This window comes from Mya arenaria, chromosome 6, assembly GCF_026914265.1.
Source record: "Mya arenaria isolate MELC-2E11 chromosome 6, ASM2691426v1".
Taxonomy (NCBI): domain Eukaryota; kingdom Metazoa; phylum Mollusca; class Bivalvia; order Myida; family Myidae; genus Mya; species Mya arenaria.
In genome coordinates this window covers 53,566,233-53,589,650 of record NC_069127.1, presented here as the reverse complement: position 1 = coordinate 53,589,650, position 23,418 = coordinate 53,566,233, and the positions used below count along the sequence as shown (strand labels likewise).

At 32.7% G+C, this 23,418-nt stretch overlaps 1 protein-coding gene across 1 annotated transcript; it reads left to right on the top strand.

Moving 5' to 3' along the window:
* Positions 1 to 412: 412 nt before the first annotated feature.
* Positions 413 to 21,943, top strand: LOC128236877 (uncharacterized). Its single transcript, XM_052952006.1, has 4 exons — positions 413 to 685; positions 13,809 to 13,853; positions 19,381 to 19,631; positions 20,347 to 21,943. Exons 1-4 carry the CDS (start codon positions 610 to 612, stop codon positions 20,404 to 20,406), a joined length of 432 nt encoding a protein of 143 aa, XP_052807966.1. The 5' UTR covers positions 413 to 609; the 3' UTR covers positions 20,407 to 21,943.
* Positions 21,944 to 23,418: the final 1,475 nt, after the last annotated feature.

Genomic DNA, 23,418 nt, shown 5'->3' with positions numbered 1-23,418 from the left:
TGTTGTGATTCACGAAAGGTGTGGCCACATTAGTTCCAAATAAAGGTATGATCCCTGTGTTCTTTCATCTTCTTTTTTTCCAATGTACTCTTATCGTTATTAGCTTATTTTCATGCCGTCTGCTTACTACAACTATGTAAATAATGATTCCTCATGAATCCATGTTTAACAATGCCAATTACCCCCGCCCAGAAGGTGTGAATGTGATAAACGTAACAGTGTTAGGTACATTAGCTCGATTGGATCGCGAATAAATATCTCCAAAATAATCCATACTATTGTGCGGGGGCTTAATCTGGAGAGCAAGGGAAAGTGAGCAGGTGACGGTCATGATTCGTCATCTCGCCATTGACGTTAACTGACTGGCTACCATTTCCGAGAAAGTTATTATAAAAACTCCTCTATTGGTAAAGTTCTCGGCATAACTTGAAACGCGCTCATCCACTAAAGAGCTATACTGATACAACATTGGATATTGTTTTTTTTTATAACTTGCTTGTGGAGTCCAATAAAACTGTTTGATAATTTACTTCTGGAATTAAAAGAAGAAGCTGTTTAGATTAATTATATTTTTATATTGTATCTGTGTAAAATAGCTGAAATTATACAATGAATTCTTCGACTTTTGCGTTTATTGCTTTTTATACTTGTGTTTATATATCGTCTTCGATTAGCACAGCCTATGGTAAGTAATATTTATAACTATATTAATAGTAATATATCAATTAATAATTGTGTTCAAAAGATACGAAAAAAAACAAACATTTGCATTGTGATAATTTGCAGGCAAAATTGTATTTACTATTTGCCAGTCGTAAACCATTTAATTGTTATTCATAATTAGAATGAACTTTCATTTCTCTATATATACATGTTTATTGCATATTTTTAAAGATTTGAGGCAGATTTTGTTATCCCAACTTTATATATTAGTTGTTAATAAAGATATATCAAAATAAGAAACGAAAATAATTCGTAATTTACTGGAGCTTTTTGTATATTATATGACAATCCAATTAAAATCCCGTTCCTAGAATGTGAACATTTTCTTCGCAGAATCTTGTTTTTACAAATTTATTATATTTTCTTAAAAATTTGAAGCAGCTTTTGTTAGACCAACTACATATATTTTTAGTTGTAAATGAAGTTGCATCAAAATAAGACAAGACAAGAAATCGGAATGTACTGCAACTTTTTGTATATCATATCACAATCTAATTAAAATCCCGTTCTTAGAATGTAAACCTTTTCCTCGCAGAATCGTGTTTTTACAAATGATTGTGATACTTCAGATTAAAGAATAATAATTCCATCCTTCCATAGAATATTTATTTAATGAAGTTACAACTGTAGAGTGAAAACACCTGCATCTGTGAACTTTACCAATTATTCACAATCTAGCAGGCTTGGTCAAAATTGTCATTTAACGGCATTGTAACTATATTTCAAAACAGTGTTTTTGGTATGCTTTGATTTCCTTTTTCTGATGTCACTTTGGTACGTTTCAATGGGTCGTTTTGTTTTATCTACTCCAAATATATTTAAAAAGGACATGTTACAATGTTTTTAAGCGTACGTTTACTTGAATAAAATTCCATTGTAACTATATTTGGAAACAGTGACCTTGTATGTTTTGATTTACTATATGTGACGATAGTTTGGTACTTCGCGATGTGTAGTTTATTTATCTATTCCGAAAATAATTGAAAAGACAGGCCAAAATCTAAGCGTACGTCTTCTTGTATAGCATTCCAAACCTAGCAATTTACCGACATTGTTACTATATTTGGACACAGTGTTTTGGTGTGTCTTGATTTACTATATGTGACGACAGTTTGTAACATTTCCCGATTTGTCGTTTATTTAGATAAACAAAAAGGATAGGCCACAATCAAATCGTACGTCTGACTGCTTGAATACAGTTCCAACCCTAGCCATTTATGGAAGTACATTTTGGTTCCATTCATCTAGGTATTTCCGGAACATGTTGTATCTTTCAGATTTGAAAATTGTGATGCTAAGCAATTTTACTTTACAGGTAAAAACATTTTGGATTTTTTTTTAATATCTACGTGGCCACAATTTCCCTATATAAAACTGCCAAGACATCTGCACCTAAATCATATGTATTTATTGTTTGACCATTTATGTCAAATGAGTCAAACACCAAAATGCGTCTTTAAAGTGGAAACTTATTAAGCCTGATATTTGCTGATTCAATCGAGCAATGTAATGTACTTAATCATATTATCTTTTTTGTGTAATCAAATTTTGGACACCTGTTGGATAATGCTTTACTTTGATTTCTTAATTTTCAAATTTAAATGGAACACAAAAAGTTAAGTAAATAACTTTACATTCTTACACGCATTTTCCTTTTAATCTTCTTAAGGCCATCGCACAAACAATGCATTTCTCAGCATCATTTTTAAAACAATAAAAAATATTTTTTTAATATTTCCCCTTCACCACAGCAGAATTGATTAGAGTAAGAATCGCGCACATAAAAAGCCATTTTGCAGTGAACAAAAAGTAAACTGTATGGCAAAATACTATTACATAATCATTATAACAATAATGCTTAAATTACTTATTGGTTTAAAAATATATAGTTTGTGTTTTTTTCATGATAGAATATTGAACATCTTTAATTTTAAACAAGAAAAAGACGTTTATACAAACGATTTATATACTGTTTGCTGTATTAACTTAATATATAGGACAATGTGTAAAATTAGAAAAAAGGTTTCGTTCTTAAATATTTTACTTAATATTTTACTTACATATTGTGTTAATAAATGTATAATTAATAATGTCTATTAATATAAAATGTTTAACGTTAATACTTTAGGCTCCGTAGGCACAAAATTGCGACAATCATTTCGCATTATTCAGACATAGAATAATATAGTATGTTCGTTTAATTATATCTTTATCGCCGAAAGGGAACAGTATTTCATCGTTTTATTGCCTCATTAGCGTCAGCCTTATTAAATATTTATTTTGTGAGCAAAACTGGTATGGGATGACGTCGTATATTTTATGGAGAATATAATTGTGTTGTATATATTTCCGGTACCCGAGGAACGCTCGGAAATAGGATAAAAATGGTTCATCCCATGCTTTAACATTCAATTTTAAAAAGGTTTGAAACGTTTGAAACACTGTTCTTGTACATTCAAAAAATGCGCTCTCGTCGATTTTTATTGTTGTCATGATGCGCAGTAATTTGAAATAACTTTTGATGTCTTCCTATTTTAAAGAGTTAAAATGACTTTATAATGATACCATTTTTCTTTTCCTCTAATGTCGCAATGCCATTTTTATTTTTTTTAAATCTGATTTATTCAAACTTTGTAAAATGCGATATTATGTGGAGCCATTTGATGTCAACTGTAATTGTAAATTACTACACGCCATGACGTCAGTAAACCTCGAGTTTTTGTTCGTCAATAAAAATAAAGAGACAAAATGAAATTTCATACGGAAATCTAGTTAATGCATTGTTATGAAGATAAACAACATGTTTCCATCTTTGATTTTGGACATAAATCAGAAAATTCCTGCAAACGTTAGATGATATCATGAAATGTTGGAAGCATTTGGCTGGCTCAGAGATAAATCACGCCAAATATTTGGCAGCCAATATAATTGTACAATTCTACAGTAGACCGATACTTTATATTTCTATTTTCATGATGTCTTGCCCCGCTATCAAACGGTGCGTTCGTCTGCAATCTCTAAGTATATCACGAAATACTGAAAGTGATACTCGTATTTAAAACCAATACATACACATGTATAACAGACGTATATTTCGAGTAATAAATCCTTGACGATTCACTAAGTATTGCATTTATTGAAAATATTAATTCTAACCGTGTATTTTAAAGCTGAAAACGCACAAATATTACAATACTGGTGGATCCTGAAAGATTTACAATAATTAACTATCATCTCAAAAAGGTAGAAATACTTGCACCTGTTTTCTGCACCTTTCTTTCAAATTAAACACGGTTTCCTTCATAAGAACAGTTGTTTTTGGTATTTGTTAGTCTTCTTTGAAAATTAAAAAAAAAGTATTAATTGTGATACTGCTTATGTGGGGGTAAGAGTACATCTTGAAATTTTAGCTTACTCATCCCAAATCAACTCAATTCAACTCAGTTTATTGCATAAAACATACAAACATGCTTACAGCAAATATAAACTTATGCAAAAGCGTGAATTAATGCAGAATCAAACAATTTTAATAGAAGTAAAAAATAAAACTATGGATAAAAGTAAAAATGACCATTACTTTCTGAAGGTGTTTGCAAAGTAGGTTTGGGAGGTTTTTCATAGTTTTTTCTGAGTTTTCTGATAAGAAATTTGCCATTTTGTTTTATGTTAGCAAGCTAAAATAATATATGTTCATGTATTTGTCTCTTAAGTAAGAATAGTTTTAAAAAGTTATATTCACTTTTAATAACTATATGATTACAGCTGTTACATACATTTTGAGGTCTTAGTATATATAATGTACATTTAATGTGTACTGAAAATAATTGACTAGCGTTCATTGAGACATTGATGAATTCTTAATCAAATATTGAATGCATTCAAAACTATCCGGTCCGTTGATACATTTAGCACAGCTTTTATAGCCATTTCAGTGGTTTGCTATTTTCTATAAACTATCCTGCAAACTCTTGGTCACATGACAATTGTCATAGAATACGGAAATTACCTGTTCCGTTGAGCGGTTTTATGTGTGAATGTCTATAACAGTCAGTTAAAATGCGTCCACGTAACAGTTAAGGCTGAAAGAAAGTTGCCGTCGTTGATTGTACCTTATTGACAACTCGTTGTGAGAAAATATTGCGGAAATTACTGCCGTATTTTACGCTTAAAATGATATTGTTTGCCGGTATATGCTAATTATATTCGATAAGATTGTTATCATTATTAAAACATGCGTTTCTACTCTGACGCAAATATGCTGTAATGAAAGGGTATCAAACCAAGTCTGCATTTCAATTTGCAATGTACTTTTGGGGATGAATATACAGTAAAAACGGTGTGGTTTCACCTAGCTTTTTATGTGTTTTTTTTGTATGTTGATATTGGTTTGTTAGTATGTACATACACATTGATATATTTCATGTGTTGTTGCCGATGTACCATGTATTGTCTGTTTATCAAATGACACTCAATATTAGTTCGCCTTCTTCTCACCTTACAAACAATACTTAAAAAGAAAGAACGATAACTCATCTCATCAGTTTAACGAATAACCACCATTCGACCGAAAGCCATACCATATCGTTTGTGTTTGGTTAAGCGTCCGCGGATGGATAGGTTTAGGGCTTCCCGATCAATTTCTTTTAATATGATCAACGATCTTGCCGAATATTGTAATTTTCCTTTAACAAAAATTTCGACTCAAAATACAAGTGTTAACAACATGATGTTTACTTTGTATTTTCGGCATATGCTATCAGAAAATGACGCATTCTGTGTGATTCCCATGATTAACACACTTTATACAAGTTGAATTCATTTTGCAGTGGAAATATATTTAACAATTGAGAATGGTACAGAATAGACTATGGAGGTTCTGGTGTGTATAGTCTACTTAGGATGTCATCATTTTTGTATTCGGCGGTTCGTTTCTCTGAGGATAGCTTAGTAGGTTTTCATACTAAGGTATGGCGCTAAACATAAGCACACTTTGGTATGGCCTAATGTCCCAGTGTCGATTTATTGGATTCGACTAAGCGTCGCATTGTATACATCGACCTAGTCCTAGTAGACCTAATGTCTTATTGGACGGGATGTACCTTTCGACGAAGTGCCATGCACTGGTTAAAATATATAATGAGCACACTGTACAACAACCCCAATACTGTAAACTGTTTAAACTGTTTATTTAAATCTCTTTAACCCGTTAATTAGTTTCTCTCTCGAGTCCAATATTGAAAAAATTGAGAACAAAGCGACAGACCTTCTCTTTTTCATCCCTCGGAAATCGTTACCACTATTTATAGAAATGTTTCTGCTACAAAAGAAATTTAATCTTTTACCGACAATGTCCCCCAAAAGAGTAATGTTAAATGCCAAGATAAATCTTTTGAAAATAACAAAAGTCATTAATCTGCTTAACTGAACATTAATATCTCAAATCTAAATGAGATTCGGAGTTCTGTACAGGGGCGTGGCCAGCGTTACGCATTTACGCATGTGCGTAACATCAATTTGAAAAAGGAAAAAAATAAATATGGCCAAAAATGGCATCAAAGCCGAGGGCTAAGCTAAAAAATGATATCAGAATAAAAGAAAGATCAGCTAAAGTAAGTATTGCTCCTCTGTGCTAGCTGGCTTACTGGACCTTTATCAATCACTTGATTACTACAAAGTCGGCGGAATCTATTAATCCCTCAAAATGCACCTCAGAGCTCAACATGCTAGTTCCATTATTTTCCCTGGGGAGCCCCCCCCCCCCGAACCCCGAACCGGCTACAGGGATATTCCCCCTCCCACACCCGCCCCCTTTCGTGCGTAAAAACGCCTTAATGAATGCATATCCATACATACGTGATTTCCTAATTTCAGTTAATATTACCAGGCTTAAAACAATTTCGGTTACTTACTGTCAATTTGTAGCGCACCTGTTTACATGTCGTTTAAAATTACACCTTACCTGATAATTTCTTACTTGCGTAGACCACCAGTAAGCATGTATATATTCTTTAACATCACTATGTCGCTAGTAAATATGTTCAAATTCTTGCAAAAAAGATTCAGTTTCGGTCGTGAATGTCGCTAGTAAGCTTGTTTTTATATTATTACAAAAACTACACAACATACACAAATACAAACACACCCTCATTAAAATATTTTTACCGTTAAATGATGGGATTACCGCCTTGGAATGGTCAGTAAAACAATAGTTCACTGGAATCCGGGACTACTGGGGGACTTAAACTTGTTAGCATGGCCATAACCTCACACTGGTCTCATCATTAATCAATAATTACTTATAATAAAAAGATCAAACGCATCAGATCACCCATTAACTGGAAAACAATGACGAAATACACAAAAGGAAAACGCAAGAAATACAAAATATCTAATAATAAATCAGTTTCAAGTACTAAACTAACGGATACCAGTATCACCTGTATACGAAGGTAGTAAACGTAGCAACAGTGCTAGCTATTGTAAAAGATACGATAAAGTTATTCAAAGACATCAACCAAGCCTTTCCAATTGTTGGTCATGTCCACCCTTATATTGGAATTCTGGAGTATCAAACAACATTCCTAAATTGTAACTCCGTTACTTATAATAGCGCAATCCGATTTTTTTCATCGTTCTTAAATCCAATTAATACCAGAATTAAATACCACAACATGACTGAAAATAGGACGGAATTGGATTGCCGTACTATACAAGTTTTATCCAGTATTTTGCCTTATAATATACAAGGCTATAACACAGTTTCTTAAAAGTAAAAATCATGTACTTGTCTTGTCGTTATCCTAATCCAGACATCTGAAATTACCCTAAAGGCAACCTCTCTATCCAAGTTAAACACATTTGCCCTGAATCGGCTTCATTTGATGTCGTTGTCTTAAAGAATTAAACACCAAGCCTTAGGCGCCCAGGGATGCTCATAAGTCCTAAACTATTAACTTAATACCCTGATACAATATCTCGCGATTGTACCCAAAGGTCGATACACATGGCGGTTATTAGTCCCAATGAGACACTTTTAACAGATATTAAATACAATAGGCATTTTTGGCTGACATAGGTTACAAACATTATCTTAAGAACGTGATTCTGACTGGCGACCATATTCTTTAATGTATGCATTTTGGATAATTATCAGAATTTTGAAAAAAAATAACAAAAAAGCAACCAGTGTGGCGGGTCATCAACGAGTAATCATAATCTCTGATGTAAAGTCGATATGACGTGTATCTAAAGAGCCTAAAACTGAACTAGGAGTATACTTACTACTGTTTCGACAATCACGATCATAATGCCTCTTTGTAGCAAAGAGAGTCATACCGGCTCAAAAACGATGTCGAACACTACAAAGAGGGTAATTTAAGGTTTCGATTTAATTTGCTGGTTGATGTGAAACTAATAAAACTGTTTAAGTTTTCATCCTTTGCGGGTTCTAGTATATTAACCCACACCAGTGGTAATCAGTTTACCATTAATACGTAAACATCAATCGTTGACACTGGTTGTCGGCTTTCTTTGATGTGACAGACTATATATGTTGAAATTGATTCGAGATAATAAATATTAACAGGCCTAGACGCATCTAGCGCTTGTTTTATGATACCTTAGGAACAACATATAATAAGGCGTGTAGTGAACATGACTGTAAGTGTAAGAAAGGTTCACCCCAACCCTGGCGTAGGGTGTTTTACGGAAATGAGGTTTACCGCTGGGATAAATATATCTTACACCATGGTAGATACTATATCTCCCACTTCATTTGAAAAAAAACCATAGCAAAATGTATTTTAATATTATTTTTTTACATACGTGAACTTTTTATATTTGCCCGAGGGCTAGATCTCCAAAACGGCTTAACACTTGGTTCTACTTTTCTCCCACGCAAGATAAGTAGATCTAAATTTATGGCCATGCTGAAAAACCTTATCTTCCCCACGGGCAAATATTAAATAGTACCCGTATGTAAAATAAATTTAAGTACAGTTTTAATATATTTTGTTCAACTGAGATGGTAGAAAAAGTATCTTACATGGCCGCTCTTGTAAGATTGGTTCATCAAAATCCTCGCACAGGGTGTTCGTTAAGCCTCGTTTCCGAAAACACTCTACGTTCGGGTTGGAGTGCACCTTTCGTTAAGCCTCGTTTCTACAAAACACTCTACGTTCGGGTTGGAGTGCACCTATCGTTAAGCCTCGTTTCCGCAAAACACTCTACGTTCGGGTTGGAGTGGACCTATCGTAAAGCCTCGTTTCCGCAAAACACTCTACGCTCGGGTTGGAGTGCACCTATCTTACTTTCTCGGCCATGGAAGGTACTTCTAATCTGGTGAGGGAGAAATATTATTCACAAGCTTTTTGATCCTGATTCGTTATAAGACTGAATAAACACTATTATGTTATGTCAAACTGTGTGAATATTAAGGAAATTGATTATTTGTAAGATGTACCGTAAAATATTTTGCGACCAATGTGTACATAAAAAAATAAAAAAGTGCATTTTTAGTCTTGAGGTTGAAAATAGGAATACTCCCGGACATCATAATTATCAATCATACCATTCGTCGGCTTCCAAGTAATTCGTTTATCCGCTGCATCGCGTCCTTTCATTATTAACACGTAGACCTTTTTCCAAATCATTTGCAACTCGCATTTCTTGGGGGCAATATTCATATTCAAAGTCTTCTGCCTAAAGCAACGTTATCTCTCACTGGAGATTTAGAAATCAGTCTTCTGACGGAGATTCCACACAAAAATCATAATTTGCCTAAATATTCGTATTTAATGGCGGCAGACGGGGCAATGGACCAAGTCCTCGTGCCCTCGGGGACGCAAAAGACATAAACAACACCCATACAAGGAGTACAGCCAATGTTTACTCGTCCTGTATGATTTAAATCGGATGTAAATGATTTACACGACCAAATAAAGCATAACGTATAAAAGTGTTTTTTTAGTTTGCCGACCGCGCACCTGACACTTAATTTTACACATCTTTTCCGACCTTAATATTTTCCTCCTTTTAGGGTGATATTTCGGTTACTGATTGCGAGGGAAACACGTGTAGGTGTACCCAAGCACGTTTTCATTGTATAGATTATATTAATACACGACTTTATTCAAACATATGACCTATCTACCTTAAAGTGTGGCAGTAAATCGAAAAGAAGCAAAAGCCAATTTGCCTGATAATCAAATATTAAATTTAGGCATATCATGACTTTTATTGCCAAAAAAAACTTTAATATAATCTTAAAACTATTGTTGTTAAATTCATGTCAGCGAACTGAGATTCAAAAGAATATTTGGATATAGCGTTTCACAACTTCATTTCATTTCAAAGACCGATACTAGTTGAAACATTTTGACATCAACTTTTATACCATTATTTGGTTACAAGATGGGAACAATGAATGTCCCGAAAATAAAATAAATGGAAACGTAAATCGTATATATTGATGATATGAATATGTAGTGTTGTTGACTTGTTTCTTGGTCGATGCGACAAGGTTTAACGCGATTAAAAGCAAAAGCCAATTTGCCTGATAATAACATATTAAATTAAGGCAAATCATTAATATAATTTATACAAAACAATTTAATTTAAAAAAATGTTTTGCGAATGTTAGCAGTGCGAGCGTTTTTCAAGTTATACAACTCGTGTCAGTAAACTGAGATTCGAAAGAATATTTGGAAATAGTTATTCATAACTTCATTTCATTTCAAATACCTTAACATATGTTACATAATTTCATTTTCGACTAGGTTGGTAAAAGATCAGCCCTTAAATCGACATTTTTATTAAAACACGATAACAACATACTTCATTCGATATACTTGTTGAAACATTTTGACATAAACATGTTTAACATTATTAAGTCCTAAGACGGGAACAAAGCATGTCCCGAGAAGGAAAATGGAAGTTATATCTCATATATTGATGATTTGATTATGCAGTCTCGTCGACTTGTTTATTGGTTGATTTCACATGACAGTGTTATAACGCAATTTTTGTATCTTTTATTATCTGGATAGTTAAGTTAAACATGCTATGTCGAGGACAGATATATAGCGATTTTCCCTCTTGTCGACATAAATGAATTCGACATATCTAGTGTATATATATATATATGAACGCGTCTTTACATTACAAATTGACGTGTTAGATGTCGTCAAATCGACATCAACTCTATCTTGAACTCTTATTTCTGTCAAGTCTAATTGTATTATGTTAAATGCTATGACTAAATTTACTGTTGTATAAGATAAATATGGTTATTAGTACTGAATCTTGATCCGGGAGGTTTTATGCGACTCGAGTTGATTTTTTCAGATTCGGAATCTGCAAAATTCCACGAGAGTCGAATACGATATTCCGGATTAAAACGCAGTTCTAATAGCCCTTTTAGTACATACATTACTGGTTAGATCACTTAAAAGCCACATGTTTTCATAATAAATGTAATTTGAACGACGCACTTTTTTGTTTTATGACGTCATTTTAACATCGCGCATCGATACTTGTTATGACGTGATGTCACAAGAGTGAAATACGGCCGTATTGCACTGGAGTGGAATACGGAATACCGTATTTTGCGATATGTATTGCGTGTAGACATATGATTGGTATATAATAAAATAGCATACTTCCAGCACGCTCCACAAAACTCTAGTGATTAGTTCTGTTAAACAGCTGGAACGTTGATCCGTAGTAATGCAATTGGCTTTGTTTATTCATTTTAAATATAATAATTGACAATGTCCTTAGATTTTGTTTCCTGTTGCCATGAGATTCGTGGTACAAGTTATTTTTGGCGGCTCTTGTGCTTTTCTCTAGAAGTTTGCATTGTTAAGATTACCGATATCGAAGAAATACATTCATTTGTGAAAGAAGCAGGAATATCTGCGGTTGTTTATTTCATTTAATATCCTCATGATTAAAGTCTTGAACTTAAATTGACAAACACTATTCAAAAATATTCTGTTTGAAGTACTTTCTATTAATGGACATGTCAAGAAGCATTCATCTCAAACATATTAGATTTATATTGTCCAACAAATGAATAACACAACCTATTTAAATGAAATAACTTATAACATTAGGTAGAACATTAGTATGCATTGCTATATTTTCCAGTACAATTTTACTAATGGGTTCATAGCGATGCTTTTCAAAAAATAGGTAATGATCTAAATAGTTGAGTAGCGATATTCTAAAATCGATGTGCTAATATTCCAGAATTGTCAATTATTGACAGGAAAGTAACATTTTAAACCTAGTTATTACTTCTAAATAAAACAAACTGCCGGCACGATGCTAATTTGCTGTATTTCGTTTCCATTCATATCCGGTTATTTGTATTTACCCTAGTTTCTGTTGTTATGACCATTAAATAACAATTCAATATAATGGTAGGTGGTGTGTGTGCATGGTTTTGTACTTGCATTCTATCCATTTCTGTATTTGTTTAAACAAGATTGAAGTGTTTCAGTTGTAAAAAATATAATTATTCAACCATGACTTAATATGGCATACATTGCTTCAAAAAACGTAATGGCGTCCGATCGTATGTAAAACTATTTCACATACATTTACTATACCATCAGCCATTAAATGTTTGTACAAGTAAGCGTTCTACTAGGCGTTTTTTATCAAACAAAACTGAATAAATATTTTCATGTGCTGAATTGTATTTTCTTGGCTTAAATACAATTCAGTCCAACTAATAATACAATAAAGAATTAGAGCCCAAACTACAATGAACTATCACCACAAACATACATGGATTCAAATCGAATGATGATCGTGGGAATTTAAACTGTTTTACTAATATTTACTTTACAATAAACTGAACCCTTTTAAACAGTATCTTTGCCAAACGAATGATTTATATTTACTGTATCATATAACCAGTATTAAACACATTTGAATTTCGATTACGTAATCTTAAGATATCATAAACTAAAGATAAATATCATTCCTGATTGTGTTTATGTCTTGCCATTTTATCTTGGTCCTCCATTACCTTAATATTGCATAATGGATGTTTGGCTGATAATTGTTTTGAAAGGATATAAATTGCAATTTTTTAAAGAAATAAACCATGTTATTGATATCGATATGTTGTTGTTTTTTTAGTTCATAAACGACGTGAAATAACTGTTTTCAGTTTCAAGGGACACATAAACAAGATACTGTTGCATGTTTTATTCCTATTTCATTAGAAGTTTCAAGTTGGAAATGAATTCTCTTTGCAATGAGTTTAACTTTAATGATACTACAGGAAATATAAAGCATTAAATATATATTTTACAAATCCCCTGGCTATAATCTAGAATGGAAAGAATGAGATTCTGCCTTATTCATACTTACTCCGAAAGGTTAGCGCTCTTCCCAATGATGTCAATTCGTCTCACGTCCTACATGTGCCCTATACTATCAAAGACTTGCTGAAACAATAACATAAGTCGGCAAGGAAAGATAAAATAAACGGAATTGTGCATTAACTTAACCAGCTATTTATTAGGATGATGTTTTTTTAAAGAAATTGGCTAATTGATTTTGAATTCTATACAATTAAACTTGTTTAGTTGGTGCAATACTAGGAAGCGTCGTTTAACGCCTTTAATTACCGAAACATACTGGTATCTGCAAAAACGAAGTATGTGGTCCGGTGTAACACAAATAGCGTCACTGTTTCACATTCCATTTCCCTAACAAGGTCAAAGAAATATACGAATGATTTGATACTGTATGAGTGTTCAATGAATAAGCATTTTATGTTAACTCTGGTAGAATATAAAACAATCGAGCTTTATTTGGTATAAGCAGACAAAACTGAGTATAACTGAAATATTCGAAATGGTATTAGTTTGGCTTCAATACAGTTTAATTCCAATTCAGTCTGATACATTGCAAAAAAACGCCGTCCATACCGATTTCCTTTTGTATATTAAAATGCAAAGTATTTTAAAAAGACATTTTCTACAATTAATCTCAAATAGGCTTAATTAAATCATATTAGTTTAAGGGCAAACACTTGATATGTTATAATTCTGTTGTTGTTTTTTCAGGCTACAAATGCTCAGGGAAATGGGCCATACATGCCTGTTTTGGAGGTGAGTTATAATTTATTTCTATACAATTTGAATACACATTTTTGTTTAAGCTGCTATCTTACAGATTGATCGTTTTGACAAATGTGTTGTTTATTGTTTTGGAATTAGCCATTTGTTTGCTTATATATGTGATAAGATTGCGGACAAAAGATAAAATCGCATATTTTCATATTTGCGTTCGAAATTGAGATAAACTTTGCTATAAGCGAATTTACCCTGTAATTAAAAATTAATTTTCGGCAGTTAACAAAACAATTAATTTTTTTTCTATTGTGAGTTATCTTACCTGACTGAATTGAAGGCATTGATGACAAAATAAGCTGACTCTTAGACATGTTGTTTGAAATGACAAAACTTTCTATCTGTGAGAGTGCAGCAAAAGAAACTTTGTACGTTTTGGTAGCGTATGTGTTGCATGTCGTTTTTAATTTAACCAAGTCAAATACAGTAAGTACGAGTACGTACGTTAATATTGAGTCCGAGAGTAGTCTGAATATAATAATACATACTAGGATTTATACACTGCATAACAGGCATGTCGATGAAATATCGTCTTCTTTAAAAAAGGGTCCATATTATGATATTGAAATTTCTTGTTAAGAATATATCGCAATAAACACATTGTTATTTTGAATCATTTATTTTATGATCTGCTTACTTTACAGACGTTCTTAAAGAAAAAAATGTGAATATTTGTTTTCTGAATGAGTTTATTAACAACATTAAACACATTATCTAACAATATATTGAAGATGTGTATATTCATGACAGTTCTATGTATCATTTTATGTATAGCTGTACGATTGTGTATTTTTCTAAAGAAGTAAATGGACTGTGAGTAATTGCAGTTCCAAAGAGAAAAAAAATATATATCGCAAGGTGATATTGCTTACATCTCGAAATATATTTAATACTAATGTGTTCGACGTATTCATTGCATGAGTCCTCATATGATGATTACCCATACTTGCGATCAGATCGTGGTCTTTAGATGGCTTTCCTGCAGGCTAACTCTCTACAAATTCAGAGTGTTCATACCATAATTCCAACATTATCAAACACAGCCAACGCTCATGTAATTAGTGAGCGCAATTGTCCTAATATCACACGATGCGCCATATTTCTTTAAAATCAAACAGTTAGAAGTTAAAACGTGATCAAATTGATGAAAACATGAACGTGTCTCTAATTATCTCTTAATGCATTATTATCATACAGTAGAAGGCACGGCCCTATAATAATTAGTGTCAGAAGGAACTTCAAACAATGTGAAGTTATCTCCCACAACGGTCTCATTGTAATTGAATATGCAAAATACAAGGCACGATATTGACGAAAGAAGATGCTCCTTGTGTCACGCCAATTTATGTTCCTATTCAAAGTGTAAAGTAAACAGTGTATGGAAAATGCATCAGTGACAAATGTTTTAAAAGGAATCAATATTTACAAATTGATTTTTATTTTAAAAATATTATTTAGAAAAATTGATTCCATAAATACAATAATTATCTTCTTTACATCAGTAAAACGTAAATGGGGTGTTTTTAGGGTCCTGTAATAATTAACTTTGCTGAACGCTCAATTGAAATCAACTTTTTTTCCGTAAATGTACTCGGATTGAATAAATGACGGAAAAAAACAAAACAAAAATATGCATTTTTGTACTTTATACCGCTGGCGAAACATTCAACTAATATTAAAACTAGACGATTAGAACAAACAAATAATCAATACCAATAACTGAGTTGCAATTAAAACCGTTATTCATTTTTATGGTCTAAAATGTGATTTTTCTTGTTGTTTGTAAATCGTGACAGCATCATCATAATTAAAATACAGTTAAAGAAATACGGACATTATTCGACTGCCGACTGATCATATTTAATAAAAAAGTAAAAAGAAACAATAAAACAGAAGAAGTTAACAAATGTTTTCAAACGTATGATGCGAACCTCTAATATTTTCGATATTAACTCTAACTTGCCAACTTTTCTTTGATCAATTAGCATCAATGCTGCTAATACTGTCTGGAATGTTCTCTAGTTTCTTAGTTACTGCAACTCTCTATCGACATGGAGACCGTCTGCGTGTCGATCTCAACTCCCTTGACGGTTATTTGTTGTCAAGAACTTCAGAGGATCGGTTATTTGTGCTTTCATAAACATAAAGAAAATAAGACAACACATGCCTTTTTCATGGCATGTTTTTATTTGAAATATATCAAATAAAAAGAATAAGGCTTTAGAATGGTATATAAAAGAGGTGACCAAATGTAACCGTATAACAATATCGCAATATGCATCGGACACCTTAAACAAGATCAAGATGTAAGGGTTGGTTACTGCGGTTTTATTTCATTATGTTAAACCTCAATCTACTTTAACACTGCTACTGAAACAAAACTTTGAACTAGCATATATCTTCCGTTTACAATTGATAATAACTTGAAATAACACTCGTATATTAAGATATTAAGGTGTTTTTTTTCTATAAACTGCGACGGGTTTTTTCCAGTTTGAATCAGATAACATTTCCCCCATGTTGATGATGTTTCATTTTTTTCTCGTCATAGTAAATCAATTCATTTTCTTCAAAACAATCTATAAGAAGAGAGATTACATCTTTACATTTTGTTAATACGCCTGTCTTTTTTCTATCAAAAGTTATAACTTGTAACTTTAATTATCTTAAATCTGTAAGAAAGGTATTTCCTTTATGAAGTTTGATTGTTTTTATTTCTGGTTTAAGTTCAATTTACATAACATATACAAGAATGAAATAAAGAAACTACCACGACTAAGATATTTAAGGAAACGACCCAGGACATCTACTTTAGAAGAAATAATAGCAACATATAACACATGTTAACATCAAACAGCTTTAAACTTTTACGCTCAAATTCAAATTAGAATTCTTGCATAATTCACAAAGAAATATCGGGACAATCCGTCATGAATACAATGATTTAGGATACAATTATTCAAATATATCCAGCATTATAATAAAATCATTAAACTTATAAAAACAATAATGGAAACCTCAGAGACAAAGGCAGCAGCTGAACATTTAACACCGACAATGTTCAGAGGCACAAGATACAGGCCTAATAGACACTGAACGAGAGATGCACAACGTCACTAAACAACAGTGACAGACTATGCACGCATCACAATATCTTTATAAAAACATGTTGAGGTTCCCCTCTTGAAACGGTCAGCCCAACAGGAGTTTGCACATTCGGAGCTCCTCGGCCATTTTTTTTATCGAAAACAACCTTGGATGTATGCCGGTTGATCGGTAGAAGTAGTTCGTAAATGTTTGAATTATATAATTAATTAAATGTAGTGTATTAGCTTGTATTTGTTGTTCGAAGTTTAAATTCATTGCCAGTGAAGTGTATTATTGCAAACAAAATAAGGATTCCCAAGAGTTAAGACATTAAATTTAACTGGAATATTAAATACATTCCCGATCTCCTTGCAGCGGACGTAAATATACCCGATTACTGACATTGTAAACCGTTCATATACATCCCAAGTTGTTTTCGATAGAATTGGCCTCGGAGCTCCGAATGGCGTTTACAAACAAAGATCTACGATTTGTTTCGATCCTAGTGTACCCAAAGTCGCTGGCGTAATAAATGGGTGATTCCAATTAATTGGTTTGTTTTTGCTAAATTGCACATGATATCATTCGAAGTAGAAGGAACGGTCAATCTGGAATGCCACAGAACCTATAAAGATATACCGGCGCGATTGACAAAATATTGTTCTTTAATCATTCCCCGCTGACTTCAGTCCCCTATATAACCATTGCCACACCCTAACTCAATGATGGCGCAAAACATTGATCGGTGCATTAGTGTATCTTTTGTCATGAATAAATATTATCTAATTCAACTTTAGCCTTCAACCTTAACTTCATTTAGGTTGATTAGACGCATAGTTTGTATGACTTTAATTTTGTATTCGCAGAATATTTTTTATTACTATAACTCTAAAGGCTGCTTTAATAGTTTGTAACCAACCTCATGACATTATAGATGATTGTATTCCTCATAAATACATTAACATTTTTGTCATGGAAACATTATGTTACAAAAGAATACTGCTAGTTATACCTTAAATGGCAAAATTGTTAATTAGCCCTTTGTTTGTTTGAAAGCCATCTTATCAACAATGACATATTGCGATCTTTTTTTGATGTTAAGTAAATTATATATTTCCAAAATAATTGTGTTAGTTCAAACAATTTGTTTTTATTTTGCAAGCAAGACGTTTAACTAAATTTGTAACAATGACAAAACATTTAAATGAAATTCCTCTTAAGTTTTAGTACGCTTAATGATAAGGTGGCCCCTTAATAATTATGGTATTTAATCATAGTTAATTCCTTGATTTAAATAACCTGAACTTTCTGCAAACTAGTTTTTGGTAACATTTAATAATAATTGCAGTGTTATACCAGTTGTTTTATTTTCCATTGTGTCTAGATCTGTATATACGGCCTATTAAAATTCCATGATATTTTCAATCAACCAATAACGGACCTTATAACGGAGTTATTTTTCTGAATTTATAGCACTGAATCAATAAAAAGTTCAAAGATACAAGTTTTTAATGAACTTGTTTGAAATATAACACATGTGTGAATCGTTTTTCAAGTGCAGACAAATATTTGCGCTTTCAATCTGCGGGAAATGACTACTTAATCTTCTTTTGATATTTACACCCACATGCAAACATTTGCAGAATGTACTCATTTTAATCTGTCTGAATGCATCGATTAGCTTAAATGCTACAGAAATATTCCATTAATTGCTCATTTAATCAATAATAATTGCTGTTTTTCGAATATTAGAATAAAAGTTAAATACTTTTTACACATTTTCTGATAATCTTAAGAATTGATTCAAACCTCTGATAATCATAAAATTTAAACTCGTGGAAAAATGTTCAGCTAAAAACAACAGTAACTCAAGATATTAAGTTAAAGAAAGTTAAAAACATGTTGAATATCCAATGTTTTCGACAGATTTGTTGCGTAGTTTTTTTAGCATGTTCTGCAAATTTCCCCCTTCGCCGGAGACAAGCCCAGATATGGGCTATAAATCTCTCTTTATATCTACAGTTTGACCAGACTCCGCCATAGCAAAACAAGACAATATTTGCCAATGATCAAAGAATGTTGGCCAGAAACAAACTTAGGGGACCCTTGTTACATACATCATTTACATTTTACTGATATCTCTGTCCTTTTGTAAGATTAGCTTCATTCTCCAAATTTATAAATGCATCAGTGAGTCGCTCATATTTATATATGCATATCCCTTACGGATATATCATTTCAATTATGTGGCAATTATTTGATAGCAATTGCTTAGTTTTATCGTATTATCGTTTAATTTCAAAGTTGTATCTGTTGTTATTTATTTTAGTAAAGTAACTAGTTAACTGACTGATCGTAGTAATTGACGTATTATAAATGACATTAGACACAGAAATAACAATGCTTTCTCTTCTTGCAGGAAACGGTAAACGGTCTGGTCCACTACAGAAATCACTGGATTCTACCAACGTGAGAGACCTTAGTGCCAGACAATATAGTTTACGCGACTTACTGCTGCCCGAAGGCTTTGCCTCAAGAGTACCTACCAACAACGAGCTACTCTTAGACGCTAGAGATGTAGATACCGACGTCGATAGTCTTTATCCGGATATTGAGGGCTATGCCCGAGCGAAGGACTTAGAAAAAGCTCGAATGATGCTGAGCGAACTGGTGAGTTGGACATTTGGTCTTCATAAGTTCAAACTCGAGACAATTACCATCGACAGATTATACTAACAGTTTGTCCGATACAATCTAAGGAAATCATATCTGATTTGAGTTTTGTTAAGTTCTCTAGCTGTCACCTAGATATCCATTGTCCGATATATGGCTTGGGGGTACATCAGTCTGGTTGGTAGCCACCACGCCGGACATGTGTTGTTATTTCCTCTTAACACTCCCTCAATACACGACCAAATCATTGCACACCATTGGGCATATGAGATGAATGATTTAAGAAAGTATATATCATCATATCGTTAAACAAAAACTCAAAGAATTAGTAATTAGATTGACCCCCACGTGCATCGTTTTGGACAATGGCGATATACAAACAAAATAATGGCAGTGTTAGTTTCGAGACGCTTAAAACGTGTATATATATATATATATATATATATATATATATATATATATATATATATATATATATATATATATATATATATATATATATATATATATATATATTCCCACCATTATCTCAAAACTTCGATTAGAGCGAAGCAAAATCAACAAGCCGATCTGGGTGTTTAAAAGTTTTTGTTTTATTTGAAACGGCTTATTATGTAAATCCTTTCACTCAAGGGCTGAGTAATTCCAAAACCAAACACATATGTTTACTATCTCAGTTTTTCCATACTTAAGGTCCTGTCTTTCATTTCAGATGTTCCAGAGACACGCCAGGAACTCCCTAAGTAGCGATTTTGTTGACTTCAAGCGGTAGTCGGGCTTCGCCATCCTAGCGGCAAAGACGTATATTTGCTGCCCCTTTTTAATGTTGCCAATATCAGAAACTTCATCAACATTTCCCTTACATCTCTCTTCCAGAATCTATATGTATCGGACATTTCTATGTGCAATATGCCCATAATGACAATGTGGCATGGTTTTGAACTTTAGTTACCAACAATAAATCTGTCTGCACTTATTTTCATTCTATTTACCCTTTTAAATGTGAAATAAGGAGTCAGAAAAGTTCATACTCATTCACTGCAGCTAGCAGAAATATGCTTCTGCTGACAAAATCAGCAGCACGTTTGACTTTTCGATGCTCTACAACACTAACATTGCGAGAAAAGCTCAATGATACAGTGAAACTGACTATTGTAGTTGAGGAAAAGAGCTTTAGTGACTAAAACAAATGCGCTTCAGTTTACACGAAAAGCTTCATGAACATTGTCAAACGCTGTTCATTTCTATTATCATTATATTTTGTTTTGTGTTTGACAACTATGCTACGTATTGTTGGGATGAAATTTTATGTAAGCCCAAATAACTGAACTTCAAACAGAGCTCGACAAATTATATTTTATACATTTATCAACGTACAATTTAATGTTAGCATTCCGAAAACAAACAAATCTAGATGGGCTACCCGGATAAACAAATGTTCAATATTTACTTACTATTTGGTACATAATTCACTTTCAGATACCATACAACAAGATTATTACCTCGGGATGTTACTTGAGTAAATCAAATTATACTTCGTAAAAATTGTATAGGTAAAGCAATTTCTCTGAGATTAACTGGAATTTGAGCATGCCATATTTCAGTTGAGGAAAGCAAATTGCTGCGAAATGTTACCAACCTTCAGAATGGGATTTTGGCAGCTTAATTATGTTTTGATAGAAATTAAACAATGAAAAGTACAGGGCAAACCCAGTAGTCAAAAGTTGGAAAAGAAACACTGTTTAGGGGCACAAACCATGAACTGAAAACAGAAAACATTAACACGCAGATCATCTGATCGTGCGTTTTTTTAAAACGAAAGTGCAACCTGAATATGATTAAACTAAACAAACCAGACAACTCGCACGGAAGAGGTCTGCCTTTCTTCAATAATTAATCAAACAAATGTCAGTCGACCACTTTCGAGAGTTGTAGGATTTGTAAATGGCCATCTCAAGTTCCCTTTACATTCAGTCGTCAGTTAAATTCATCGCCTAGATAAAAACTGTTAATAGCTTTGTTCATTACAGTTGTACGACAAGGTGAAACTAACATGTCTCTGTTATTCAATGTGGTTTAGTTGGGCTTATTTAATTATTTTGCTATGAATACATTTTTCCAATTAACTTTTAAAGATGTGTGTGTTTTTAATTTAGTACAAACTACAGGTCAGTTAAGAGATACCGAGTGCTAGGTACATATATAAATAAATAGTAATTACAGTGAACATTATTTTGTTATTGAAACGTCACTTTTGAATATGTACTTGCAATGTCTATATTCCGAATAAAAGATGAATATAAATTTCAGCTGATGCATTGATTCTTACAATGACCACTAAATAGTGAACTGGCACGAGCAAGAAAATAATTAGATCCGTGGCACCAAACCAAGGCATCTCACAATTCATCCCCTAGCTTAGTACACAAAACGTTTGAATGTAGGTGTCAGCTAAATTCATTGTCTTAAATCGTTTGCAAAACTTAAAAAGAATTTATTTAATTTTTAAACTTAAATGTTTTTGTAACATAGTATCGTTTGATTTGATAATGTTTAAGTTCACTTAATAAACAAATGTCTCTGATACAACATGAAAAGCCCATTTTGGTAAAGTAAAGTCTATATGTCAGTTTTGAGGAAACATGTCTCATTTGCATCCATGTGTTTAAGTAATAATATGCGTGGCTTCTATATATCAATAAATGTTACAATCTTGAAAAGTAGCTCTTCAAAGTCATGACTATAGCAAATTGATATATGTTTTGCAAACTCATTAGAAACACTGCGATCACTTCGACCAAATATTTAGACATCGGGTTAAGTGATAAACTCGAATAACACTATAGAACATATTTTCCATTTCTGGTCATTGTACGTGATAATACATGTAGTTTGTTACGGTGCATACAATATATTTGGTCGAGAAATGATATTTGTATATGTTATTTAGTGGTTAATAGCAACTCATAAGACAAGTAAATATGAAATATTATAATATTACCTCAGGGGTTGCATCACTTCGAGATGCCTTTGTAAAGACCATATCGCTCGTCAGTGCTGTATTTCACGTCGACACTATTTAAAAAAAATGTTTATTGCTGTTGTGTTATAAAACGAAAATGTATATCACTAAAACTAGGTCAGGGTTAAAATAACAGTATTTATATTTGTCTACGAAACTATACAAATTGTCAATACCGTACTTTTATCAAAATAGAAATAGGGTCCGAAATTGGAAGTCAATAAAATTTAAGGGGATTAATATTCGTTTTGCAACACTATACATATTGTCTAATTTCAATCTTTAGCTTGAAAGAAAACAGAATGTTTGTCAAAAGGTTAGGGGAAATGTCATCCAAGGACTTTATCTCTTTCGGTTTGCAGACCTGAAAAAATTTAAATCATAATAAAGTAGTTAAAACGGTCATACTTTAAGACACCCCCAGGAGATAATGAATGGGTTTGAAAAATTATACACATTGTCGAAAATGCATTTATTTTGCTTCAAGAGTAAGAAAGTCGGTCGAGAGGACACATGAAGTTCATTACAAAAAGTAATCGTTCATATTGTTCGTGTACCAAGTTTCTAAACATTCCGTATAAATGCGAGGAATTAAGTTATCTGAACAAATATATTTCCATAAAACCGCATGGACGGTCCGATCCCCTACCCGACCGACCGCCTTTGTCTAAAAGATACACCTCAAAACTTTTTGGTGATATTGTTATAACTATTTGCAGTGTCTCTCTTTGAAAAGAGTATGATCATATGTTTATTTTAATC

Excerpts from the sequence above, each read along its gene's own strand:
- LOC128236877 (XM_052952006.1), top strand. The coding sequence starts at position 610 with ATGAATTCTTCGACTTTTGCGTTTATTGCTTTTTATACTTGTGTTTAT. Across the intron at positions 686-13,808 it reads TTCGATTAGCACAGCCTATG|GCTACAAATGCTCAGGGAAA; the intron begins GTAAGTAATATT and ends TTGTTTTTTCAG. Across the intron at positions 13,854-19,380 it reads CATACATGCCTGTTTTGGAG|GAAACGGTAAACGGTCTGGT; the intron begins GTGAGTTATAAT and ends CTCTTCTTGCAG.